The 17,482-nt window shown below is 43.9% G+C and overlaps 1 protein-coding gene across 1 annotated transcript in view; it reads left to right on the top strand.

Moving 5' to 3' along the window:
• Positions 1-5,091: 5,091 nt before the first annotated feature.
• Positions 5,092-17,482, top strand: part of RAB38 (RAB38, member RAS oncogene family) — a 57,791-nt gene continuing 45,400 nt past the window's right edge. Inside the window, exon 1 of the mRNA XM_073569252.1 lies at positions 5,092-5,424. Coding sequence (XP_073425353.1) covers positions 5,223-5,424 — 202 coding nt within the window. The 5' untranslated portion in view covers positions 5,092-5,222. The remainder of the gene's footprint in view (positions 5,425-17,482) is intronic.

Genomic DNA, 17,482 nt, shown 5'->3' with positions numbered 1-17,482 from the left:
TTAAAACTTCAGAGAACGATTACCCAAGAACCAAAAAACCTCCACTGCAAGTATCATTTTAATCATTGCAACAGCAGCAATATGACAATGCCTGTACTTACATTAGCAAAATCTTGCTGACAGGTTCCCTTTAACATCATGTCTACTCACCCACTGCCAATAGTAACATTGCATGCATCACAGCACAAGTGGGGTCCCAGCATGGGGCCCTCTGTGGATAAGGGGCTCTAGGCAAGTTCCTTGCCTGCCTGCTCTTAACGCCTTCTCTGTAGATGGGATGTGTGATAAATGTATGATTGAAGGGAGTCAGACCACTGAGACCCAAAAATCACTTGTCTGACCACATTAGATTGATTCTACTGTGAATTGAATGCCAAAAATATGGGATTGGTGACAAAATGAAATTTTGGGGAAATTCATAGCGAAATGTGACTCGCTCATCTCTAGTGATAAATATTTTTTATTGGAATGTGACCACACAGGAGCAGTGTAGATCACTAGGATCCCAACCTAAGGCTGTGTGCACACGATGCAGATTTGCAGCGGTTCCGCAGCGGATTTTACCGCGCAGAAACGTTGCATATCTGCATTGTGATGTACAGTAGCCTTAAAATCAATGGAAAAAAAAAAAACGCTGTGCAGACGCTGCGGATTTTTCCGCGGTACAAAATCCGCAGAATGTTACTTCTTTTGTGCGGTTTTCCATCTCCCCTGTCACCAAATCCACAGGGGAAAAACCACGATGGAAAACCGCACAAAAAACGCATGAAAACCGCATGAAAAATGGAAGAAATCTGCAGGAAAAATGCAGGTCATTTGACCTGCGGATTTCTTCCATTCTGCGCGGAAAAATCCGCAGGGCCAAAAAGTACGTCTGCACACAGCCTAAAAGTCATGCCACAACATTGGAGATGGAGCCCACCAAAAAAGTCATCGGCTTCATGAAAATGGACACATGCATAGGCGACGCATGCATAGAGTTAGATCTCAGCTCAATAACAGTGTCAATATAATGCGCCTGAATAAAAATATCAGCCCTATGCTGTACCCCTAAATAATTGCCCCTCAATGTACTCTCTGCAAAATATATGGCCCCCACACTGTCCCTCTTATAATACATGGCCCCCACAATATCTTCTCCTATAAAATATTGCCTCCACACTGTTTGACTCTTTCAACACTGGGCCCCCTCATGCTAGGTCTATATTGCCAGTCTCCATACTGTGCCCCCTCCTCACATTCTCCCCTCTATATATTATCATCTAAAATCCCCTATGCTGTCCCCTCACACTTTCCCCAGATACTTTCCCTTCACCTTCATAGTGCTCCCTCACACTACCCCCCATACTGTCCCCTCACAATACTCTCCGCCCAAACCGTTCTCTCACACTTCCTCCATACAGTGTCCACATACTTTTCTCTGCCCTACTGTCCCCTCACACTGTTCTAACCCATACTGTCCCCTCACACTTACCCCCACCGTCCCCTCATAAGATTCCCTTCACTCCATTAGAGCGTTTACCTTTCCACCGTCCACCTCTTCTACGGTGCAGGGGTGACATCAGCAGCGTGATCAGGTGATTTGATCATGATGCAAACGTTGCCCTGACCTGAAAGTGCAAATCAAAAGAGGAAAGGCCAGTACAAATATAGTGTGCACACCTGGAATAATGTAAAATATATAACAACTTTATTAAACACCAAGAGACATACAGAAAGAAGATAAAAAAAACATCTAAAAGCAAGTGCATGGGTGAACAATAATGTGGCCTACACCCCTGAATAAGCGAGGCAACAATTTAGAACAGGGGATCGTAGTAAATAAATAAAAAATCAATGATATATTAATGTGATATATGCCCATGTAATGCTTCAAATAGAAAACTATAGCATATGCTCATAAGGATAGAGACATGAAGGAGGATGTACAATACACATACAGGATGAACCTCGTGGGGGAAAATGTCCAGAGAAATATGAGCATACCATATGATGAAAAGCATCTGTAACCCTAATCAAAACATGAAAATACACCACGTATCGCCGTACACAACAACTTCGTCAGGGGAAGTATGTCACTAGATGAAGGTGGAGATACATATATATATATATACAAAAGGGAAGATGAGGTAAGTATTTATTGGTGTCACATCCATGATCACTGTCATTCATGAGAGTGGGGAGAGAGTCCGGCGCATGCACTGGGGAACAGAAGGCGAAGATTGGCCAATATACCGACATGTCAGCCCAACTGCCATGTCAAGGCGTCCTTCAAAAGTTGGGTCCCTGTCCTCCTGATATGTCACCTGTCCTGGGCATAAAAAAGACTATAATTTATGGGACAGGAATGGACCACCTAACTACTTAAAATTACTAGTGGCTGATGGGAGTGGGAGTGCACATGTCCAAAAAGAGTTTGATACAAATGGAGAAAAAGACCAGCACATCTAAGCTAGTGTGAACAGGTGCCAACCTAAAAAAGCATATAACTTGAAAAACAATAAAGGCTGCACCATGATTTACCAACAATCATTATTCTAGAACAGACCTGGGCAAAGTGCGGCCGCATGGAGCCCGCCCGCTCACTGTCTCCATCTGCGCTGACGGCATTGGTGGAGGAGGGGCCTCTGGTCACTTCCTCCACCAATTAGCGTGTGAAACAGCTGACGCGATGGCATCATTTCATCGCGTCAGCTGTGTACTGCGAAGAGTCAATGCAGCGGAGACAGGAACAAGCAGGGAGGAAGGCTGTGTGGGGCTCAATCCGTATATAGGGAGGCTGTGTGGGGCTCATGCTGCATATGGGGGAGGCCGTGTGGGGACCCCATGCCGTATATAGGGAGGCTGTGTGGGGCTCATGCATTATATAGGGAGGCTGTGTGGGGCTCATGCAGTGTATGGGGAGGCTGTGTGGGGGCCCCATGCAGTATATAGGGAAGCTGTGTGGGGGCTCATGCATTGTATATAGGGAGGCTGTGTGGGGGCCCCATGCCGTATATAGGGAGGCTATGTGGGGGCTCATGCATTATATAGGGAGGCTGTGTGGGGCTCATGCAGTGTATGGGGAGGCTATGTGGGGGCTCATGCATTATATAGGGAGACTATGTGGGGGCTCATGCAGTGTATATAGGGAGGCTGTGTGAGGCTCATTCAGTATATATTGGGAGGCTGTGTGGGGCTGATGCAGTATATATAGGGGAAGCTGTGTGGAGCTCATGCTGCATATGGGGGAGGCTGTGTGGGGACCCATGCCGTATATAGGGAGGCTGTGTGGGGCTCATGCATTATAAAGGGAGGCTGTGTGGGGCTCATGCATTATAAAGGGAGGCTGTGTGGGGCTCATGCATTATATAGGGAGGCTATGTGGGGGCTCATGCAGTGTATATAGGGAGGCTGTGTGAGGCTCATTCAGTATATATTGGGAGGCTGTGTGGGGCTGATGCAGTATATATAGGGGAAGCTGTGTGGAGCTCATGCTGCATATGGGGGAGGCTGTGTGGGGACCCATGCCGTATATAGGGAGGCTGTGTGAGGCTCATGCATTATAAAGGGAGGCTGTGTGGGGCTCATGCATTATAAAGGGAGGCTGTGTGGGGCTCATGCATTATATAGGGAGGCTGTGTGGGGTTCATGCAGTTTATATAGGGAGGCTGTGTGGGGGCCCCATGCCGTATATACTGTAGGGAGGTTGTGTGGGGGCTCATGCATTACATTGGGAGGCTATGTGGGGGCTCATGCAGTGTATATAGAGAGGCTGTGTGGGGGCCCCATGGCGTACATAGGGAGGCTGTGTGAGGCTCATGCAGTGTATATAGAGAGGCTGTGTGGGGCTCATGCAGTATATAGGGAGGCTGTGTGAGGCTCATTCAGTATATATAGGGAGGCTGTGTGGGGCTGATGCAATATATATAGGGAGGCTGTGCAGGGCTCATGCATTATATAGGGAGGCTGTGTGGGGCTCATGCAGTGTATGGGGAGACTGTGTGGGGGCCCCATGCAGTATATAGGGAAGCTGTGTGGGGGCTCATGCAGTTTTTTATAGGGAGGCTGCGTGGGGCTCATGCAGTGTATGGGGAGGCTGTGTGGGGGCCCCATGCTATATATAGGGAGGCTATGTGGGGGCTCATGCATTACATAGGGAGGCTATGTGGGGGCTCATGCAGTGTATATTGAGAGGCTGTGTGGGGCTCATGCAGTATATAGGGAGGCTGTGTGAGGCTCATTCAGTATATATAGGGAGGCTGTGTGGGGCTGATGCAATATATATAGGGAGGCTGTGCAGGGCTCATGCAGCATATATAGGAAAAAAGGAAAAAAAGCGCTATTTAATGTATATATGAAATACTCATCTGCAAAATTGCTATGAAAAATGCAGTAAAATAGGAGGTACTTAGTGCATTGATTGGCTAATATATGTGAGCCCGACTGCCATGTCAAGGTGTCCTTCAAAAGTTGGGTCCCTGTCCTGTCCGGTATATATACCAGAATGTTTTTAAACCTGTGTACTTTTTGTCTGTTTGTAATTTTGATACCTGTTAATAAAGTGCCATATATATTTTTATGCAATTGAGGTGTTCCCTTGTAATGTGGACATGATTTTCTCTTTTGGTCTAGAAAGACTTGCCGCATGTCTGTCTCCGCGGGTGAGCCGCAGACGTCTGTGCCCGCATAGTGGGCATAGGATTTCAAGAAATCCCATCCACTATGCTGTAATACCTGGATGCTGCAGGTTAGACGCTGCACAATCACGCAGTGTCCAACACGCAACTTTTACTGACCGTGTGCACATACCCTTACAGTTCTCTAAACCGCATGAACCATAAAAAAAAAAAAGTACCTGGGGCTAAATAGCTCCGTCCTGGACTAGTTAAATCTGTATCGCAAATATGAAAACAACTTAAAAAAAGAATTAAAAAAAATGGTGTTTTATGTAGCCCAACATCATGTGAACCAAAGAGATATCGATCTACAACTTATCTTGATGCAATGATACCACACCAGCTTCCGTTTTCTCTGATCTCTCTGCACATTTGTGATAATTCGAGACCTCCTTGAATCTTTTCCTAACTTTTCGACAGTTGTTTCTTTTTTTTCTTCCCTTTCAGTGTCTGTTGTATTCCATCAGTGCTGTTCCTTCATCCCTCCCCCTTTCCATCCTCCTGACCCTGGCAAGAATTTGCTACAGAGCATGGGATTAGTCTTTTGGGAGCTTGGGAATCAAGATGCACAGCCATCACACGGAGCATCTCTACAAGATCCTGGTGATTGGTGACCTGGGTGTTGGCAAGACGAGTATCATCAAACGCTATGTCCACCAGAACTTCTCGCCACATTACCGCGCTACCATTGGGGTAGATTTCGCTTTAAAGGTGCTCAGCTGGGACTCGGATACCGTGGTCCGTCTACAGCTATGGGACATTGCAGGTGAGTGAAGCAAGAACAGTTTTTTGGGAATTCTGGAGTTGCCGCCTGGTTGAGATTCGACATCTTAGCGGGGTTTTGATCCCACGTGAGCATCCGTACGGTAATGCCGTGAAATCCAACTTGTCGCTCTCCGGCTTTTGTGAAACTACAACCTCCATCGTGATGCAAGATTTAGTTTCCTAAAAACTGGACAGTGACAGGTTGATGACCATTGTAGTATTGTCAGTCAGGAAAATGGGCAAAGATAGAATTTTTGAGAAATATCAGTTTTGGAACCCCAGAGATCCCCGACTTTTGACATGTAGTTAAAGGGTGATTCCAGGGTACAAAAAAAGAGGTGTTGGGAGAGGGCTGGGAGCCTCAAAAAGGGAACTCAATCATTATTTTTTTTTTCCATTTTATGACGCACAAATTTTTATGAACCGAAAAACCTTTTTAATTTTCAGCTCATATTTTTTTTTTGGACTGATCCCTACACATCCAGCCATTCGTTGCCTTTTCTTTACTTATGGAAACATCGGAGAAACTGATGGCTGAAGTGATCATGCAGTTTTCATTTTGAGTATATGGCACATCAGCTTTGTAGCCGAATTAAAAATTTTTGTGGGCATCATTTTATTTTTGACTATGGACACGGGATCAGTGCACATTGGGGTGATGGGTCTAAGAGATCAGTTCTGTCAGGCGCTGGCATAAACTGAAACAGTACAATGGGATCCAAGCCTCATGCCATGTTCATGCTCACACGACGAGGTCAAGGTTCTTTTTTTGTTCCAAATTGCGGTAAAGCCACCATTTTGCAGCAATTTTTAAAAATCTATGCAAAAATTGTTTTTACCGAAATTTAAAAAAAAAAAAAAAAAAACGCGACGTAAGTGTATTGTGTGAATATATTGTGACACAGCGAATCCTATACAATAATTTCAACTGTTTCTTATACCTTAATATTAATAGAAAAAAATATTTGATTATTTCATTTTTTTTTACCGTCGTCGCAGTAAATTCGCGGCTCTCCAGGGACTCGCGCGTGACGTCAATCTCGCCCTTTGAGGTTTGCGAGAAAGTTCTGTCCTAAATTTTACCTCTGCTAAAAAAAAGGTATTAATGCAGTGTACCTTTAATAATATACAATCAAATTTTGTCAATGTAGCAGAATTGGAATTGGAATTAGCTCCGCGTCATTATCTAGAAAAATGGATTATGCCGATTTAATGATTCATTGGGAATCCTTCAGGCTCCATGATGAATCCATTATTTGACCCCTTCACTGGATTCTTTATTAATATCACAGTGACTTGTGCCTAGTGTTAAACTCAGCTCTGCTACGTACGAATGAGGCGAGTGCAGAACTCCCTGCAAGTTAAGACGCTAGTAAATGTATTAACATGGGTATGTCAAATGTCACACAGCGAGGAGAAAATGCAGTGCAATTCCTGAATTTACTTTAATGTGCCGCAATTACTTGTTTCGGAACGATAAAATGACTTTGATCGGATGTAGCAGAGTGGAATTTGCTTTCGGTGCATCATCATTTTTTCTGAGTTTAGGATGTGCGAGATTTATATTAACTACATAACCAACTCAGCTCCGCTACAGCCTAGGGAAAACCGAACAGCAAGTATTTTTAGAGGTAGCCCATGCAACTCCTATGGGGCACATCAGAGGTATAGCTTAAAGCTCAGAGGCCCCAATGCAAAAATCTGTAAAAGAACCCGTACCTACAGTACTATGTGCCATTTCTAATCCCACCGAGCTGTTGCTGCACCTTTTCTAGCTTGCTTAGCATCATTATAATGCCCTATATTGGGACATTTAAACCTCAACCCTGGATCACCCCTAAAAGGCTCAAAAGGGAGGGTTCGCAAGACCCCCTATATGGTAAAATGGCATGGGTGCGCACCGATGTTTCTTAACTTTTAAGGGATCTGACCCCTGAGCGTTCATGGTAACGCATGGAAGTTGGATTGCGACTTACACTAGCGGTTAACATTTTACGTATACAGCTTCTATGCAGACGTATGTGTCTCCATGGTTACAGACTACAAACAAACTGTGTAGTCAGTGGTCTCACCCTACTGTACCTCCTGTGCTGCCATGATGTCGGTCCTACCTAGCTGATTCATTTTCAGTATAAAAAAAAAGTAGGGTGGAGGCGGCAATGGGAGCTGTGATCATGCAATCCGCCACCAGCATAGGTCTCCATTTTGAAACAGGCCCTCCCCCCCCCAAAAAAAAAAGGTGGACTAAATGTGAAATGGGGACATTAACTTGATAAAGTAACCCACCCCATGCTGTGTTGTTGCCACCATTTTGGGAGGAGTTTAAGTCCCCAACACCAGTCCTTTTGAGAAAGCCTCTGACCTACCCCAGAACACCCATTTTGGGGTGGGACTGTGATAAACCTCGCCCCCTTTGAGCCAGGAGTCCCAGGAGATCCACGACAGGTGGAAGCCAAGTAATAATATATCTTGGAAACTGAGCAGTTCTGTCGAATTGTCGTACTATAATGATGTAATGGTGGAGTGGGCCGAGGAGCCATGATTGTGCCATCACGTGTGGGGCAGGTTGGACTATAACGCTGACATCCTGCTCTAATATCGTTAATTAAGACTACCGAACCCCTTAGATGCCCAGGATGCAATCAGAACTGTGAGGAGCCATTGGTTGCTATGGTAAACAGACGCCTAACGACGGCCTACAGGTCTGCCATCTTGGAAGGCCTTGCCAGAGGCCGTACCTGATAGGCTGCGGTGCTCGTCAGGGCTACATGTGTTGATTTCTTATGGTGTCACATTGTTACCCGCAATCTCCTGTGACTCATTTCCAAACGTGTTAGATTTTCGGCCTCTAGTCGCCATTCACCCGCGACTCACTTACTACAGACTTCAGTGCAAGTCACAAACAATTTGCGTTCGGCTTATCTGTGATTTGGACATTTTTTATAAATCAAAATCACAGATCTAAAATAGTCACATTGTCGACAGAAAGTGGGAGATAAATTGTACGGGTGAGGGTTTTCGGTCACGCGACCTGTTTGAGAATTGCCGTCGCGCAACACATGACGTCGTGTACAGCGACAGACATAACTACAGTATTACCTAAGGAATCAGAGGATTAGACATTCAAGACATTTAGTGGGAGTAAGAAAAAAAAAAATAGATAAAATTGTTTTTGGAAAAAAAAAAAAAAAAAAAAAATCGTCTTACAAAAATAAATGCATTGGCCTCAATTCATCAAGACCGGAGATTTTTGATGAGGGGTCGTGGATCCTGATATATGTAGAGAAGTGGGCCACGTCAGAAATCTTACTTTTAGGCCGGGTTCACACATGCGAGAAACTCGGCCGAGTCTCGCGTCTCAATACCCGGCACTGCCGCCGACACTCGGTTCGGAGCGTTCAGCTGCATGTATTGCTATGCGGCCGCACGCTCTGCTCCCGAGTGCCGGCGGCAGTGCCGGTTATTAAGATGCGAGACCCGGCCGAGTTTCTCGCATGTGTGTTTCCGGCCTTAGTGAGCGACACAGCTCATCATCAATTAGACGAGCTGCGGCATCGCGCCCCTGCCACATCATTTTGGCGTAGCTGGGAAAAACTGGTGTGGAAATACCAAAAGTCGCAAAATGTTTGCGCCATAATTTTACGACTTTTCATCAAAGCATTTTATGACAAAAAAATAATTACTTTGCTGGATATGGGCCATTACTTATCAGACATTTTTTTAAAAATGCTGTTTTTTTTTCTCCATCCAAACTCCCCTCCCCCCACCAAGAAAAAAGCCATGAATAAAAAGTGTAAAAAAAATGGAAGGAAACCCAAAATAGAAAACAGACTCACATGATAAAAATAGTAAAATGATCCTAACGCATTTTACTCCTCCAACCAAATTCCATGGTGTCTTGGATGTGGCTAGTGGATTGGTATATTACCATTTTTTTTTTTTGTCTACGTCACATTCATGACCTGCAGTATAGTTGTTAATGAAAACCTATCACCAGGCCAAAAAATGGTCATATTTTGCTCTTATTTTATTCCTGCTGTTCCCTGGAGTATTCCGTTGTTTGTTTTTTTTAGATTCGCCATATGGTTTCAGAGATATACAGTCATGGCCAAAAGTATTGACACCCCTGCAATTCTGTCAGATAATACTCAGTTTCTTCCTGAAAATGATTGCAAACACAAATTCTTTGGTATTATTAGCTTCATTTAATTTGTCTTAAATGAAAAAACACAAAAAGAATTGTCCTAAAACCAAATTGGATATAATTCCACACCAAACTTAACAAAGAGGGTGGACAAAAGTATTGGCACTGTTCGAAAAATCATGTGATGCTTCTCTAATTTGTGTATTTAACAGCACCTGTAACTTACCTGTGGCACCTAACAGGTGTTGGCAATAACTAAATCACACTTTCAGCCAGTTGACATGGATTAAAGTTGACTCAACCTCTGTCCTGTGTCCTTGTGTGTACCACATTGAGCATGGAGAAAAGAAAGAAGACCAAAGAACTGTCTGAGGACTTGAGAAACCAAATTGTGAGGAAGCATGAGCAATCTCAAGGCTACAAGTCCATCTCCAAAGACCTGAATGTTCCTGTGTCTACCGTGCGCAGTGTCATCAAGAAGTTTAAAGCCCATGGCACTGTGGCTAACCTCCCTAGATGTGGCCGGAAAAGAAAAATTGACAAGAGATTTCAACGCAAGATTGTGCGGATGTTGGATAAAGAACCTCCACTAACATCCAAACAAGTTCAAGCTGCCCTGCAGTCCGAGGGTACAACGGTGTCAACCCGTACTATCCGTCGGCATCTGAATGAAAAGGGACTGTATGGTAGGAGACCCAGGAAGACTCCTCTTCTTACCCCGAGACATAAAAAAGCCAGGCTGGAGTTTGCCAAAACTTACCTGAAAAAGCCTAAAACATTTTGGAAGAATGTTCTCTGGTCAGATGAGACAAAAGTAGAGCTTTTAGGGCAAAAGCATCAACATAGAGTTTACAGGAGAAAAAAGAGGCATTCAAAGAAAAGTACACGGTCCCTACAGTCAAACATGGTGGAGGTTCCCTGATGTTTTGGGGTTGCTTTGCTGCCTCTCGCACTGGACTGCTTGACCGTGTGCATGGCATTATGAAGTCAGAAGACTGCCAACAAATTTTGCAGCATAATTTAGAGCCCAGTGTGAGAAAGCTGGGTCTACCTCAGAGGTCATGGGTCTTCCAGCAGGACAATAACCCAAAACACACTTCAAAAAGCACTAGAAAATGGTTTGAGAGAAAGCACTGGAGACTTCTAAGGTGGCCAGCAATGAGTCCAGACCTGAATCGCATAGAACACCTGTGGAGAGATCTAAAAATGGCAGTTTGGAGAAGGCACCCTTCAAATATCAGGGACCTGGAGTAGTTTGCCAAAGAAGAATGGTCTAAAATTCCAGCAGAGCATTGTAAGAAACTCATTGATGGTTACCGGAAGTGGTTGGTCGCAGTTATTTTGGCTAAAGGTTGTGCAATCAAGTATTAGGCTGAGGGTGCCAATACTTTTGTCCAGCCCATTTTTGGAGTTTTGTGTGAAATGATCAATGTTTTGCTTATTGCTTCATTCTATTTTGTGTTTTTTCATTTAAGACAAATTAAATGAAGATAATAATACCAAAGAATTTGTGTTTGCAATCATTTTCAGGAAGAAACTGAATATTATCTGACAGAATTGCAGGGGTGTCAATACTTTTGGCCATGACTGTAAGCCTTGTTATTTAGTGCTAATTTCTATGGTCTTTACTAGAGTGGAGTGGCTCACTGGATCCTCGGGGGCGTGTCTTTAGGCTGCTCTTTATAACTAGTCCGTGAGCCACGCCTCCTACGTAAAGACCATACAAATGTGCACTACATTAAAAGGCCCATATCTCTAGGACAGTATGGCGGATTTTAAAAAAACAAGACACTGAATATTCAGGGGAGAAGTGGAAATAAAATAAGAGCAAAAGCTGCCCACTTTTAGCCTTGTGATAGGTCCGCTTTAAAGGGGTCTAAAACGAGAAAAAAAAATTGACAACCCTTTTTTATGTGACTCCTTGATCAGGTTTTTTTTTTTTTCATTTTATTTCCCACCCCCTGAATATGCAATTGGGCATCGAGACAGCTGGGAAGTCCGGGCGCAGTCATTTCTGAATCCTCTGAAGAGCTCCAACATCCACTTGCCTGTAGCTGTTTTTTTGCCTTGCCCCACCCAGATTTTCTAGTTTCACCCTTGGTGGCTCAGTGGTTAGCACTGTTACTTTGCAGCTCTGCGGTCTTGGGTTCAAATCCCACCAAGGACAACATCTGCATGGATTTGGAGTAGGTTATCTCTTGGAATTCCAATTTCATCTCAAGATATACTGATAAGAATGTAGGATGTGAGCCTAATGGGGGCAGTGATGTCTGCAATGTACTGTGGAATATGTTGGAGCTATATAGGAAATATAGGGCTCATCTTTGAGACACCCAAGGATGCCAGAAGTCACCTAGGCCTCAATTAGTGATACTTTCTGTCCAAGACGCTGCTTGGCTTTCTCCATAAACTTCAACACCATGGACCACATCTCTCATATATTTCTATGACAGAGGGTCCAAATCTAGAAGTTGGTATGCCACCACCTACCCGCAAATGTTTCATCCTGGAGAGTGAGAGTCCTCTATATAACCACAAGTAACATGATTCAGCTTTGCTACATCTTTAGCTGTAAGAAATGTGGGAATTAGGAGGGTAGGGGGGATATGTGGCTGCACAATAATGGGTTTGTTACATTTATTTACTCACAAATATTCTAAATATCTCTCTAATGTTACAGCTGATTTTCCTCTCCAGCTTCGTGCGGCCGCGCAGTGACACAGGAGCGAGCGCAGACCGGAGCGTAACGGGAGATAACATCTCGTTACACAATGCGATCTTGTGTAAGATGCTGCAGGTCATGTGTTGTCCGATCATATGATGCCGCTTCCTGCAGAAGAAACCAGAAAATGAGCCGAGATTCTCAGCATTTTGTAGAGCTTTTCCCTGAGAGCACCGTGGAGGGAACATTCTGCTATCCCAGAAAAATCACAATGAAAGAGGGGGTTCAGAACACATAAACAAAAGCATTTAAAAGAGTAACTAAACATTTTTTTCATAAATTTGTCCAATATGGAATGTTATAAAACTTTGACAATCACTTTATTAGGGGATTTGTCTTTTGTAAAAAAAAAAAAAAACTGCATGTAAGTGGCTTCCAAACTCTGGCTTTTCCCCATTCTGGTTACCTGCCTGTAGGTGCATAGATATGAGAATGAACTCATTTGGAGTACAGATGATGGCAGTGATGGGTCATCAGCACGTGTGTCTTGGTCTGAGTATGGTGCTTTTCAGGACAATCTCCTGGAGTAGATTTGTCCCCAGAGTTAATGACACAGGTGCTGAGTTGACCCATCACTGCCATCATCTGTACTCCAGCCTAAGGCAGACAAATAAACTGGGGCAAAAGCAGAGGTTTGGAAGCCACTTACGTGCTGTGCAGGAATGAAGACAAATCCCCTAATAAAGTCAATTGAAAAAAAAAAGTTTCAGAACTTTCCAAGCTGGATAGAATGCGTATATTGCTTTGCTAGAAGCGTGGATAGAGTTTTGAAAACCCTACCGCACATTGTGACAGATCAACATTGCGGAATTCTTATTAAAAATCCTGAATATTTTCTCTAAATTCATGCTTGAATCTCTCAATTTTGCTAAAATCTAATTTGATTCCACTGACACCAGGCGCACTCTTCTATACCCCTCATACACATTGCACACATACTCGTGTTTTTACATTTTTTAGCGTCCTTCACATCGATTTAGGGAGATCGATCTTGTGCAAGACATACTCAAATTACACATAGATATCCACGTACAGTAGACTAACATTAATCACACACATACACATTGTAGGAGTGTATGAGGGGTATAAGAGTGCGCATGGAACAAACGGAATGTATGTGCAAAAGTATCCATTTATATCAGTAATGCACATGGAAGCAGAATCGGCAAGGTTTGTTATAGGGTTCATTTGGGTTCCATTTGTTTCGTTTTTTTGTGTACAGTAAAAGATTTCTTCTTCTAAAAACCAGCAATTCCCTTCTAGTGTTGTCCTATACAGGCCACATGGTTTCACGTGCTGCACCTACCAGGATTGTATTCAAACTACTGACAAATGTGCCCTCTTGTGCAATAATTTTTTTCTCATAGTAGAATAAAAAAAAATATACATATATATACATACTAGATGGTGGCCCAATTATGCTAGATAAAAAAAAAATTAAAAAAAGGTTATTCTCACCTTCCGACGGCCCCCAATCTCCTCTCCACGCTCCCGGCATCTTCTGGTCCCTGTAATGCCTGGTGCGAAGAACCGGAGATGATATCACTCTCGCGAGAGCGCGACGTCATCAGCGGTCTTTCGCGCAAAGCATTACTGGGACCGGAAGATGCCGGGCGCGTGGTGTGAGGAGGGAAAGAGTCCGGGGGTTGTCGGAGGAAGGTGAGTATATCACTATTTTTTATTGTAATTCTATTTTTTACAGGGATATGGTACCCAGGGCCTGGAGGACAGTCTCCTCTCCTCCGGACCCTGGGTACCATCTGCGCCGGTCATCTCCCGGCTGCGTCGCCACTGACCTCCGTGCGGCAGGAGATGACCCGCGACAACCGTCGAGAGATCTGCGGTGCTGGCACCACAGATCTCCCGTTGGTAGCGGTGGTGTGCGTTGTTCGAATGCCGCGCCAATTCGTGGCCGGACTGCACCTGACGCTGTTTGGTCGCGGCTGGCTGGGCGCGACCAATCAGAGACGCGGGATTTCCGTTTCAGACAGACAGACAGAATTAGACGATTACATAGTAGATAGAAATATATATTATGAAAAAGAGAATATATATATATATATAATAGATATATACAGCTCTGACAAAAATTAAGGGACCACTGCAATATTTTCAGTTTGTCTGATCTTTCTCTTTATAGGTGTATTTTAGAGTAAAATTTAAATTGCTCTTTTATTTTATAAACTACTGACAACATGTCTGCAAAATTCTAAGCACTAAGTTTTGTATTTATTTTCAGAAAATGAGAAATGGTCAAAATAACAAAAAAATGCAGAGTGCTTGCAGACCTCAAATAATGCTAAGAAAACAAGTTTATAATCATTTAGAAACAACAGTACTAATGTTTTAACTCAGGAAGAGTTCAGAAATCAATATTTTGTGGAATAACCATGATTTGTATTCACAGCTTTCATGCGTCTTGGCTGCTTTCCTCCAGTCTTTCACACTGCTTTTGGGTGACCTTATGCCACTTTAAGCAGTTCTTCTATGTTTGATGGCTTGTGACTGTCCATCTTCCTCTTGATTACATTCCAGAGGTTTTCAATGGGGTTCAGGTCTGGAGATTGGGCTGGCCATGACAGGGATTTGATGTGGTGGTCCTTCATCCACACATTGATTGACCTAGCTGTGTGGCATGGAGCATTGTCCTGCTGGAAAAAACAGTCCTCAGAGTTGGGGAACATTGCCTGAGCAGAAGGAATCAACTGTTTTTCCAGGATAACCTTGCTTGTGTCTTGATTCATACGTCCTTCGCAAAGATTAACCTGCCCAATTCCAGCCTTGCTGAAGCATCCCCACATCATCACCGATCCTCCACCAAAATTCACAGTGGGTGCAAGACACTGTGGCTTGTACACCTCTCCAGGTCTCTGTCTAACCATTAGACGACCAAGTGTTGGGCAAAGCTGAAAATTAGACTCATCAGAGAAGATTATCTTACTCCAGTCCTTTAGGCTCCAATGCTTCTCATTGATGAAAGGCTTTTTTCTAGCTTTACATGACTTGAGCCCTGCCTCTAGGAGCCTGTTACGAACTGTTCTTGCCGTGCACTTCACCCCAGCTGCCATTTTCCATTTCTTTTGTAGGTCACTTGATGTCATCCTGCGGTTGCTGAATGACATTCAAATAAGATGTCGGTCATCCCGGTTAGTGGAGAGTCGTTTTTGCCCTCTGCCGGTCTGTAGCTTTGTTGTCCCCAATGTCAGGTGCTTGACCTTGTTGTAATGGACTGCCGTCTTAGAAATTTTAAGGATGGAGGCATCATGACGCTCACTGTATCCCTCTGCTAGTAAAGCCAGAATTGAGCCCTTCTTTTCCTCAAGACTTTTCAACTCCTTTGGCATGGTTAAAAGTTATTTTTTCATTCCTATTACTTTTGGGATATTACTAGCACTTGTTTTGCCATCCAGCTTGTTTTATTGCAAAAGGATTGTGAGCGGCACAGCAGGGTTTTTTATACTTTCCTTCGTTAAATAAGATGTGGTTCAGGTGACCACCTAATCAGAAGCACATTAAGTAGAATGAGGTGTACTCTGGTTGGAATTCAACTGACACTGGAATGGAATGGCTGTCAGACATGGAGAGAAGCTGATTTTTATAAAACTGTGCAGTGGTCTCTTAATTTTTGCCTTAGCTGTATATATTTTCCTCTCTGTGTCTGAGAAGATCAGCTATGTCCTTGTAACCTTGCTCCTCATCCTCACTGTCCTTTGCCTGGCTGTAAGAACACTTTCTGCAGCAGGAGCCTCTCCCCATCTGATTAAGCACCGCCCCTTCAGCAGTTCCAAAGATATGAAGGGAAGAGATTAGTAAGGAATCAACTTCTGCAGGGATTTCCGAAACTGTATTCTACTGTATTCTACCATACCTCCATGAACAATTACTGGGCGAACGACTAAAGTTGTCACTCCACTTTCCACAACCCCTAATCATGAGTAAATCTGCATATTTTGTTTGTGCTCCCTCTTTTAGAACTAGTATCCAGCATAATCCCAAGCGTGCTAAATCCCCTATAAACACAATAGTGCAGTGTTGTACAGTGACCGAATAACCTTCCCTATAAAAGTGGTAATTCTACAATTACAATAATGGCAGATTTCCACTACTAGGGGTCAGGAAAACTTGTGAATGGAGGTGGCTGCCGGTCAGACAGATTAGTGCAGGTTTTTTTTTTCTTTCCAGCCTTTGAGACATTTTTTTGAAGGATTATATTAGTTTAAACAAAGAGCTAAACGTACGCTACACATTTGTTTTGCTACAATGAGTTACTATTGGGATAGAGATTACTGGGCTGTAAACTGATTGTAGGTACCAGTTAGAACAAGAAAGTGATCTGACTTTTTCTTGAGCCACAATTTTTCAGTTTATGACTTTTTGGTTATATATATATATATATTCATACGTAAAGTGATCTAGATCCTGTATTACAATTATTAAAGACGTAGGCCCCAAATAATACTGGCATATAGTGACCTAATCATATTGCCATACAGTGCTGTGGTGTTGGAGACCCCAGATGTTATCGGTGATGGTGGAGACCCTAGCTGTTTGTTGTGGTGGTGGAGACCCTGGCTGTTACCTGTGATGGTAGTGTGGCGCCCCTGAGGCTCAGTCGCCACAGAGGTACTGCACCTCCTCCTGAGGTGTGGTATCCCACCATCCAGGTAAGGTGGAGACTCCTGACCACGCTCCAACATCTGCACCCCACACAACAAAGTAGTGTAGCAAAGCACCTTCGGCGGCTCCCTGCTTGGAGTATAGCAAAGCACCCATTGGTGGCTCCCTGTTTGGAACACGAAACGTGCTGGGAGGTGGGTGGAGTTAGATTACATTTCAAGGACCGGGAAGAGTTTGAGTTAGTTAGTCAGTAGTTGGTTGGAGAGAGAAGAAGATCCCTAGAGAGAGGGATAGATGGATGGAGGTGCTGCAGCAGATCCCAGTGATCTGGGTCTGCTGGCACGGGAAGGAGAGAAAGAGAAGAGACTGAAAGCTTGACTCTCCATAGAAAGAAAGGATTAGTACAGAACGTGAGGAATAAAAGAGAACAGAGGACGTGGGTGAGAGGAGAACCCTTCCTAGAAGTTCTAAGCGCAAGGCCGGGGCCCGGTCCCCGAGGTTGTACGGATACTAATGGTCCTGCAGCAGACACCGGAGGAATAGAAGTAGTGACCACTTTATTCCCACACAAGACTT

The sequence above is a fragment of the Dendrobates tinctorius genome, unplaced genomic scaffold (assembly GCF_039654945.1).
Source record: "Dendrobates tinctorius isolate UK_male_01 unplaced genomic scaffold, ASM3965494v1 ptg000023l, whole genome shotgun sequence".
Taxonomy (NCBI): domain Eukaryota; kingdom Metazoa; phylum Chordata; class Amphibia; order Anura; family Dendrobatidae; genus Dendrobates; species Dendrobates tinctorius.
The sequence above is the reverse complement of the archived record's forward strand: the minus strand, read 5'-3'. Positions and strand labels throughout refer to the sequence as shown.